The sequence below is a fragment of the Sebastes fasciatus genome, chromosome 8 (assembly GCF_043250625.1).
Source record: "Sebastes fasciatus isolate fSebFas1 chromosome 8, fSebFas1.pri, whole genome shotgun sequence".
Lineage (NCBI taxonomy): Eukaryota > Metazoa > Chordata > Actinopteri > Perciformes > Sebastidae > Sebastes > Sebastes fasciatus.
Genome location: NC_133802.1, coordinates 21,275,050 through 21,284,986, shown reverse-complemented (window position 1 = coordinate 21,284,986; position 9,937 = coordinate 21,275,050). Strand labels below are relative to the sequence as shown.

At 45.8% G+C, this 9,937-nt stretch overlaps 1 protein-coding gene and 1 long non-coding RNA gene across 2 annotated transcripts in view; one reads left to right on the top strand and one right to left on the bottom strand.

Moving 5' to 3' along the window:
• Nucleotides 1–260: 260 nt before the first annotated feature.
• On the bottom strand, nt 261–7,712 carry LOC141772819 (uncharacterized). Its single transcript, XR_012594958.1, has 3 exons — nt 7,663–7,712; nt 838–1,011; nt 261–444 (listed from the first exon to the last, which is right to left on the bottom strand). It is a non-coding gene; the product is annotated as an uncharacterized LOC141772819 (long non-coding RNA).
• lgr6 (leucine-rich repeat containing G protein-coupled receptor 6) overlaps nt 4,388–9,937 on the top strand; it is a 42,705-nt gene continuing 37,155 nt past the window's right edge. Inside the window, exon 1 of the mRNA XM_074644241.1 lies at nt 4,388–6,232. Coding sequence (XP_074500342.1) covers nt 6,012–6,232 — 221 coding nt within the window. The 5' untranslated portion in view covers nt 4,388–6,011. The remainder of the gene's footprint in view (nt 6,233–9,937) is intronic.

Sequence of the window (9,937 nt, the reverse complement as noted above, 5' to 3'; positions counted from 1 at the left end):
TATTGTCCCACACAAACTACAAACACACAGAAAAAAATACCTCCACCCGTTTTGCCCACTCGCCAACACCCCCCAGCCCCAGCCCCTCCTCTCCACCCACCCTGCCCCACCCTTGCATCCTCATCCCCTTACCTCATCCCCCTTCCGCCGCTGCTCCCTTTCTTTCATTCATTTCTTTTCCTTTGTACTGTGAGATGCAGAGAGGAAGAGAGAGGGACGGGGGGGGGGACGGGGGGGGGGGGGGGGGGGGGGGGGAGGGATGGAGGGATGGAGGGATGGAGGGATGGAGGGATGGAGGGATGGAGGGAAGGAGAGGGACCTTTTGTTGGCTTTCAGGTGGTTTCACATGAAAAGCCAGAGTACACACCTAGGCTGCCGCCACTGACGAGCCACGGCGTCTCACTTGCTTCCGCTGAGTATACCTGAGTTGGCCTTCAATTGCCTCTGCACAAATACAGACAGGCACATTTGTGATTGTGAGCACATGCATCTACACATGCAAGTGTGCACAAATAGACACACACTTGTGTTGATTTTTATAATCTGGCTTAGATTTGGAGAGGTACTGGAAGGTGTGGGATGTGCAGGGGTAGGGTGGGGAAGTGGTTTTGTGAGGGGGGGGGGGGTGTGGCAGGGGATGTGGGTGAGGAGGTGAGGTGGGATGGAGTGTGTGTGTTGGGGGCGTGGGGGGGTTGATTGCACGGCTACTTTCTCTGTTCTCTCCTTGAATGGACTCTTCTTGCTGCAAGGAGCTCAGGTAGCCCTGTGTGTGTGTGTGTGTGTGTGTGTGTGTGTGTGTGTGTGTGTGTGTGTGTGTGTGTATGTGTGTTTTCTTACCAGGTAGACCACGGTGAGTGCTCTAAAGTTAGTGTCAGGTGTCAGGTAGCTACTTGTCTTTGTGTCTTCAAGGCTGCCGTTGCTTGGATAGTGTTTACAGCCCAGAGATGGAGGGAGGGAGGGAGGATGGGGGGAGGAGAAGGGAGGAAGCTTCTGGCTTTGATCTGATGCAGACTGTTTGAAAGCGTGTGTGTGAGCGAGGGAGTGGGTGTGAGAAAGAAGGAGAGAGAGAGAGAGAGGGAGAATATGAGCGCACGCATAGTTTTTCAGCGGCATGTGCAAATGTCTGCACACATGCTAACAACTGTGTGTGTGTGTGTGTGTGTTTGAGCCATTATTCAACTCAGGGCCGGACCAAGCCTTTCTGGAGCCCTGAGAAGAATTTGATTAGACCCCGCATATCTAAAAAAAAATGTGTGATATGAACATTATTGATTGACACACAGTGCTCATTGATCTAAGAGCGCTTTCACAAGCAATAGTTCATTTGGCTAGTCCGAATCAGAGTGAAAGTGATACTTTTGGTTCGTTTTCTACTTAGTCTGGTTCGGATTTATCTTTTTCATCTCGAGTGCTGCTACTTGTATGTAGAAAATCGCAGACTTTTAAATATTGCTGTCAAAGTTTTATCACTTTGAGTCAACACTGATCTGCTGTGCGCATGAATCCCTTCTCCTCCAGTTTGTCTCGAATGACTTTATAAATTTGACTATTTTTTTGTTGACTTTATTTCGCATATTCTGTGTGTTCTCTTCGGCTCAGATGTCAAGCAAACATCGGACTTTTGCAGAAGTCCAGGTCAGTTCTCTCCCACTCATATTAACCTGTCGTTTACGTGTGTCCATCTCAAGACCACCGCTCGGAAGCGGTCTTGGTTCGATTGTTTTGGTCCGCACCAGAGTACAATCACTGCATCACAACCGCCGAAACGAACCGCACCAGGAGTTGAACCGCACCAGTTTGAGTTGATTTTGATTAAAACGGACTAAATGTGATGCTGAAAGAAACACTAAAGTGCAACGCACACATCATGGAATGTCACATCATTCACTTTTTTCACCTCACACAGTATCAGGCAAACTTGTAGATGCCATTTTTATGTCTCTATGTGAAGTTAGAAAGCATGCTGAATGCTAGCCTAGCTGAGTTAAAATGACTGATGCTAAGGGATCAGTAGCAGCTCTGCTCAAAAATACACTGCCACTGCTGTGGTTCTTTAGTACTAAATCGTTTTCACATGTACATACAAATATATGTATTATCCATGTGCCTTAGAATATGCGTCTAGATTCCTACAAACTGCTTTATAAACAAATTTTTTAAATGTTCTAATTGTGAGATTGGAAGCATTTCTATTGCCTCTCAACGGCTCTCAACATGGAGACGACAAGCCTCGGCTCACAGCTAACGCTGCTAACAGCACTAAACAGTGCAAACAATGGCGAAAGTGCTGACAGAGATAACAGTGTTAATCCTAAAGGGAGACCGGAGGGTGGGCGCTACGCTTCCATGACGACGCCGTTGGTCAGGATGGCGTTATCAGCTGTAACCGCCTTATGAGAGCAGTGCAAAGCAGCGGCCGTGAGCTAGCCAGTGGGGCACGCTCACATGCACGAACATGCACTAAAAGCAGGCACAGCCGGCTCGGCTATGTCAACAAAGCACAGAGAAGCTCTGATTACAACACACACATAGAGGGAGAGCGACTTCATTCTCTGCTCAGGTTGACACTACTCCGCTATATCTCTACATAGCAAATAGTTGTTTACAACTATAATAATGCTCTGGATGTTAAATTTTGCACATTTAAAGACTCTTTTCACCTCTTTGTTTGAAAATGAAGTGAAATCAGGTGCTGCAGTGTTAGACCGATACGAGAAGTCGCCCGTAGGAGCAAACTGGATCACTCTGACTCACATTCAACCTTTCAGACATCCATCAGAACTGTCAGAACAGGTGCAATTTGAACAAATACGTGACTGGCTTTTCTAACAGTAAGCAGCGCCATGTGTGGTTTTCTGCATATTTGTGACTGCAGGGAAGAAGGATAAGAAATGAGAAGAAGATAGAGAGACCAATAAGAGAGAGAGAGAGAGACAGGCAGCAGACCAGACATGCAGCTTTTTTACAGTGTACGTGTGTTTTAGGGCTCCCCTAGGGCCAGACAATTAAAGAGCATTTAAAAAGATGACAGAGCTCGGCGCGCAAGAGGGGGAAAGGGTGGAGGGAGCCCAGGGAGTGGAAGAGTTTGCAGGTGTATGAGGAGCATGTGCATGTTTTTGTATATGTGCCTGTGGGAATGTACGTGGGTGTACTGTAAGATCACGCAAGGTGCTAAAGAGTCTGTACATCTTGCACAAAGAAACATATACCATAAAACATCGGTTGAATCACGCAACATTTTGAAACCGACAATAGACAGAGAGAGCAACAACGCACATTCCACTACAAAGAGGGAGAAAAGAGAGCAGAGAGAGAGAGGGAGAGACTCTGTGAAGAACAGCTCTGAAAGAGTTTTTGTGGGGACATAACAAAGGCCCCTCAGAAAACACAGTGGCATAGGAATGTTAATTAATTAATGAGAAACTATTCAGCCTACAGAGAATGGTGGAGAAAGAAAGACAGAAGAGAGAGACGGACAGACCGGCCCGAGGGGTAGACAAACTCAAACTGGCTGCAAAGACATTTATATATATATTTATATTTATAGCATAGTGTGCACTGATTCTAAGCCCAGTGTCTATGCAACTTTCAAGGCTTGTTTATGGGAATTTGCACGTCATAAATTCACGTTTCATCTTTGTTCTTTGTTCTGTCTATTGAAAGCCTCGGTTCCTCAAGGCTCAACTTTCCAGGAACTAAGAGAACAACCTTGTTTTCTACATTGACAACCATGCATTTTTGAGTTAATCCAGCGGGGTTTGAAAAGATTTCATGAGCCGCAGCGGTTGTCAGATTTTATCAACTCATGGAAGACCATATAATCCCTGTCGTAAAACACGGCAATCATCAAAACTTGAGTTATGAGGTGTAATTTAACGCTATAACCCCATTAAGGATTTCCCCTAAATTTCTCAAATGCATCTGAATCATCAATCGGCGCAGTGTTTTTGTTGTAGTATTCTCTTTTATTGGGCAAATGAATTATCTCCCCTCCCTATACTGCAGCTTTGGGACATGCCGCTGGGAGAATCGAACAAAAGGATGGAATAAAGTAGGCTCTGCTTTGAATTGCAAGCCAGTTTTTCTTTCTATGATTTGTTATAATTATAGAATGCATTCATTAGGCGGTTGTGCAACATCCTGTGCTTAAAGGTGCTCAGCATGTAAAGCTTAAAGTTGTGTAACATATGAAGCAGAGAGTCTAATCTTATGGCATTCTTGTCCGGCTGTATGTCAGCCCAGTCGCACGGCGGTTTGTGAAATAGTCACGAAATTGAATGTATTGATTCGTTTACGTAGACACAAATTTCACATTTTTTTTGTGATGTATGAGAAAAGCAGCGAACACCGCCTAGGAAGGAGTAGGGTAGAAGAGTGGGTCAAAAAACACAGGACTTTCGCCCAGGACACCGGTGTTCGTGTCCCGTGTGAAACCGGAAGTCAAAGTTGATTTATTTGCCACGTAACCTCTGTACAGCACTTCCAGAGTAATTTGAACCCAAACCACAATAGTTTTCTAAAGCTTACTAAGTAGCTTTTGTCACGGAACTTCCGTACTGAAGTGACGGCACTTCCGGTGTTACTTTAACCCCAAACTACTCTTTTCCTAAGTCGTTTTGTTGCCTAGGCCTAACCAAGTCAATCTATTCCTAAACCTGACTAAGTAGTTTTATTTTGACAACACCCGAGTGGAAATTGACATGCGTCACGTGTTGTTGTGCATCTATGTACACAAATCAAATAGATTCAATTTCGTGACTATTCCACGAACTGCCGTGAGACTGTGTAGTGTATATAGCCCTCCTCAGTGTATCGGGGAAAGCACAGACCTAAATTTTAATATAAAATCTATGCAGGCAAGAATTATGTGTTGTAATAAAAGAAAGGGAGGTCGGGTGAGATTATTTTCAAGAATCTGTGGAAAAACTGCACCGACTGTGAAATACAGATAGGCTTTAGCCCCGAGGCAGCTGACACTTCTTCACAAATCCACACTCTTCTCTCTGTAGACCGGAGTGTGTGTGTGTGTATGTGAAATGGATATGCGAGCTCCTTTGCGCCGGTCACTCATAATCTGTTATTTTCTACGGGTGTCCCATGTGCGTGTGTGCATGCAAGCGCGTGCACGTGTGCGATCGCGACATTCCAGCAGGCGGAAACCTGAGAAGGTGTGACTTACGAGACACTGGATTTGGCTCTTTCTGGGGGACTGAGGGGTGCTGAAGTGTCAGAATTCCAATTTCCTCCAAACAGTCACTCCCAGTCACACACTCTGACCCTCTGCATCTCTCTCTCACACAGCCAAACACACTCTTTCATCCTCTCTCTTAATTCAGCTATAAACACTCTCTCTCATTATCTTGTCTCCCACCACTGTACCTCCTCCTCTTTTCCATTCCTCAAATTAAACACACACTCTTCTTTTTCTTCACATTGAGCTTCCAGGCAAAAGTAAAACAAGGGGGAAAAGGAAGAGAGGGAGAAAGAGAGGGAAGAGTTTTGAGAATTGCGGGCCCCTCCTACTTTCCGGAGATGCTCCAGCCCATCCCTAAATTGTGGGCCAATGAGGGTGGCTCATTCACAACTCATGCGCTCCTTCTACAATAGGTAAGGAGAGAGAGACAGAGAGAGCAAGAGATATATACAAGGAGTGAGAGAGAGAGGGAGAGAGAGAGAGAGAGAGGGAGAAAGAGGGACTAAGCTTGGGGGAGAAAGACAGTGAGAAAGGAGAGGGCAGAGTGAGAGGCAAGAGGGGCAAGAAGCTAGAACAAAGTTAACCCCTGGGGATGAAGTGGTGACTGAGAGAGAAATAGAGAGATGCTGAAATTGAGCTTGTGACAGGGACAGATTTACAGTGTGGACAACCTGCACAGGAGGAAAAGACAGTTACACAGAGCCAGGAGGACTATTTGGAAAAGAAAGCTTGATCAAAGCTGCCTCTTCAAACACCAAGAGAGGACGAAGACAGAAATCTCTACAGGTGTAGTTGCAGGACAGGTGGACAGTCAGACATGCTGCCCGTGCTTCTGTTTCTCTGCGTGGCCGGAGGAGTTTGGGGGTCCGCCCCCGGAGTGTGGGGGTACGGACGGATCCAGGACAGACAGGGGCCGGCGGCACCGCTGTGCCCGTCTCCGTGCCAGTGCGAAGAAGACGGGATCTTCGTCATGGTGGACTGCTCGGAGTTGGGACTATCGTCTGTGCCGGCCAACCTCAGCCCTCTCACCACTTATTTGTGAGTACCACATGTTACTGTTATAACACTTCCTAGGTGTGTTATCTTTCACTTTAACCTTTCCACCTCCAGGCCTTTCACTTTGTCCTGACCCCAATCATCCTTTCCTTGTGTTTCCATTTTTGTGTCTCACCCCTAAGTCATTCTCTTTGATCCCCAACTTCCCCTTCTCATTCATCATGATTTTAGTGCCAATTTGTTTCCTATGTAAAATAAAAGCGTGCCCGCCAATCGGGAGTCCCGACCGCAACTTTTGATCATTCATTTGTAATTGAAAAAAAAAAGCTAGTCAAGCTGGGATAACTTACTTTTAAAAATAGTCACTTAGATGTGTGACCATGAGGAAACAGCAGCAGAATCCGCACGTACATAAAAACGGACAGGGCCAAGAGGGAACATGTGTGTGTTGGTGTGTGTTGACCACTATGGCAAAATTACTGGACCACTTCTTTCAGGATCAGGTTTCTGAGCACCAACTGGAGACCCAGCGTGAGAGTGTGCGCATGTGTGTGTGCCTTTGTGCACATGTATGCAGAGTGTGTTTGTGTGTGTGTGTGTGCAAGCTGACACAAGCATGTGTTTGTGTGTGTGTGTGTGTGAAAGAGGAAGTGTTTGAACACAGATGTCAGTTGTATGTCACTAATCTGTATCTCACGGCTGTTTGATACCAAAAAAAAAAAAAAAAAATTGGAATCTCTATTTTCTTTTTGCTTGATATCCTTTGAAGGACTTTCTTTCACTCCTTTGACTGATTTTTTTGAATTAGGATTTGTGAGTATGTGTTTAGAAGTGCCACACTCTGTAAATACAATAAGAAACACGATTCTTATCAACAGTTTTTGCATTAATAAGCTGCAGGAATTAAGCCCACTTCACCCACAACAGAGTTTTTTACAAGCAATAAGAGAATCTTTAGACTTATATCATGTAAAAGACAGCAGATCTGAGCAGTTTCTTACGCCACCCTGCCGTGGCTTAAAGCCAGATCTTTCAAATTGCTTCACTGCGTAAAAAGCCTCTGAGGACAGATTAGGGACACTTTGTGATAACTGATATTGAAGTGATAGAAGTCAAATCCAGGAAACAGGGTGTGATAGAGCAGTTGCTCACTAGGGGCTCTACAAGTATTACATGAGTGGAGGGACAGAGTTAAGAGGGGAGGGAGGAAAAGATCAACAGTTTATGTAGCAAACGGCTCTAAAAGAGACACATATAAGACTGCTTGAGTGATGCCCGGCTCTTCGGCTGTCATGGGAGCCCGCGACGGCCAGATTTCACTGCGTTCGTTTGAGAGTTAAAACACATGTAGAGTTTATGGAGGTGAAATACAGCCTCTTACTCCATCCAGGAATCACTCTACCTATGAGAACATCAGATGGTTGGCCCAACACTGGGGCATGTCACACAGCTAATCCAGCACGTATACTCACACACACAAGGAGGGATGAATCTGAGACGGAGAGTGTTAGTTGAGCCTCTCAGTCTTCCTCTAAAAAAAAAAAAAGAACAGTGATGACCTGAGACTCCCTCTGTGAAAGTCTACACTGCACACACACATATATACACACACAAACATTCTCATTCCCTACAAACACAAGAGTAATTGCTCATTTCCCCTCGTTACCTAACAGTGGAACTGGACCAATTAGTGAGTTTGAGGGCTGATTTAGAATAAGATAAATAAACTCAGAGACCAACCGCACATGCCCACACACACAGTGACACACATACATATACACATTATACTGCAGAGGGGAGAAGAAAGAGCAGCAGGAGAGATGCCGCAACATATTAAGATAAGAGAATCATAGATTTCTCTTATGGCTCACTGATAAAAATCATCAAACACAAACAAAACAACCTCCCCTTCCTATCCCTGCCCACATGCTCACACACACACACACAACTCAGAAGAACCCAGCACGGCAGGCTACAGTTTCTCATTTCGTCCTGGAGTATAAAAGGTTACAACAGCGGAGAGCCGGTCCAAACCCCACCAGGATCTGTCGAACTGTCCAGCACGCCCCGCTGCGCTGCGGAGGCTGGATTAGCCTCCCGGCACATACTGTAGGCTGCCGAGGTCACAGGGATTTGCTTGGGAACAGTCCACATTACAAACCACATCCACACAACGCTGTGAAAGTATATGACATCATTCACCCGTGTCATCGGAGAGCTCTTCAAAGTGAGCACAACTGTTCATGCTATAGTGGCCGAGAGGGCAATCCAGGCTATGCATGATTCACTCTTACTTTCTAGTGTTTTTTTTGCACATTTGGACGACCCCACTGCACTGCTATAGGCCGACACATAATGGAATACTAATCAAGCTATTGTATTACAACACTGAGGCCAATACAGGTTGACTCTGCAAAGGAATTTAACTATTCGGAGGCGATAGGTGCCCCGAGCAACCCCCGAGCAGCAGCAGAGTGGGTAGAGATTTATGACAAAAATCGTTTCCGTGGGCAACACATGAAATGAACTGTCATGTGAGACGCTTTGAAAGACCTTCTCTTTGATATCAGATTAGAGAGGAAAGACAGTGCCCAAGGGTGTGTGTCTGTGCAAGTGTGTGTTGACTTTGAGAACGCTGCGTACAGTATGTACATCGGGGGTCGCTGCTGTTTTATGTGTAGCTGCAAGCGAGGGAACTTGTCATAAGATGTGTCTTCAAGTGACACAATAAATACCCGTCTGTCACGAATGTTAGCCCCTTGATAGACGTAGGCTATACATCAAATATTCAATCATGTTGGAAAATCATTGACATGTCGATGATGTACTGTACATAGGCTGTTGCTAAGGTTGTCAGGTGCTTGTGTTCAAACATCTCACACTTCCTTCAGTGGTCATCATCGTGTGTGTGTAAGAGGAAAAGAGTGTGTGTGTGTGTGTGTGTGTCCGCGGCTGGTCTGTGACTGTAGTTGAGCAGCGATTAGGTGATGCTTTGTGGTAGCGGTGAGTGCGGCGAACTTCTAACGGTGTTTTGGCTGAGGCCAGGAAACCACAGCTAGCACATTACCAGACAGAGGGAAACCAAGGAGTGTGTGTGTGCGTGCGTGTGCGTGTGCGAAGACCACCCAGACTGCTGAGGTTTTTTTATTTTTATTTTCTAGCAAGTGGAGGTGAAGCAAAGAGTGTAAGAAAAATTGGAGAGAGGGAAGATGAAGAAAAAGGAGTGACGAGGGAGGAAGGTGAGGAATTAGAAATTGGTGAAGATTTGGAAAACACACACTGTGCATACACATGCGGTTGACAACATCCTGCCCCTGTGTGGTGGCCGTGACTGTGCCAGTCGTGTGCGTGTCATTTAGCCATTATGTTGCTGGAATGATTCCTATCACGAGCGACCGGGGGTCACACTGTAAACATCGTGTCTGAGAGAGAGAGAGAGAGAGAGAGAGAGAGAATGTAAGGGATGGAGGGGGAGGAGGATTTGAGAGGAAAAAATGAACAAAAATAAGAGAATTGCAGAGAAAAGACAACAGTGTGTGTGTTTGCGTGTGTGTGTGTGTGTGTGTGTGTGTGTGTATGTACTATCATTGGAGGGTTCTCTATACAGCAGCTATCAGCTCCAGCATCAGTGTCCTGGCTCCAGACGTCTATGGCAGCCCCCCTGCCTCAACTACGCTGCCCTCCCTCTCTTTCTTTCTTTCTCTCTATCTATCCTTCCTCCCCCCACCTATTCTCCTTTCCTCACCT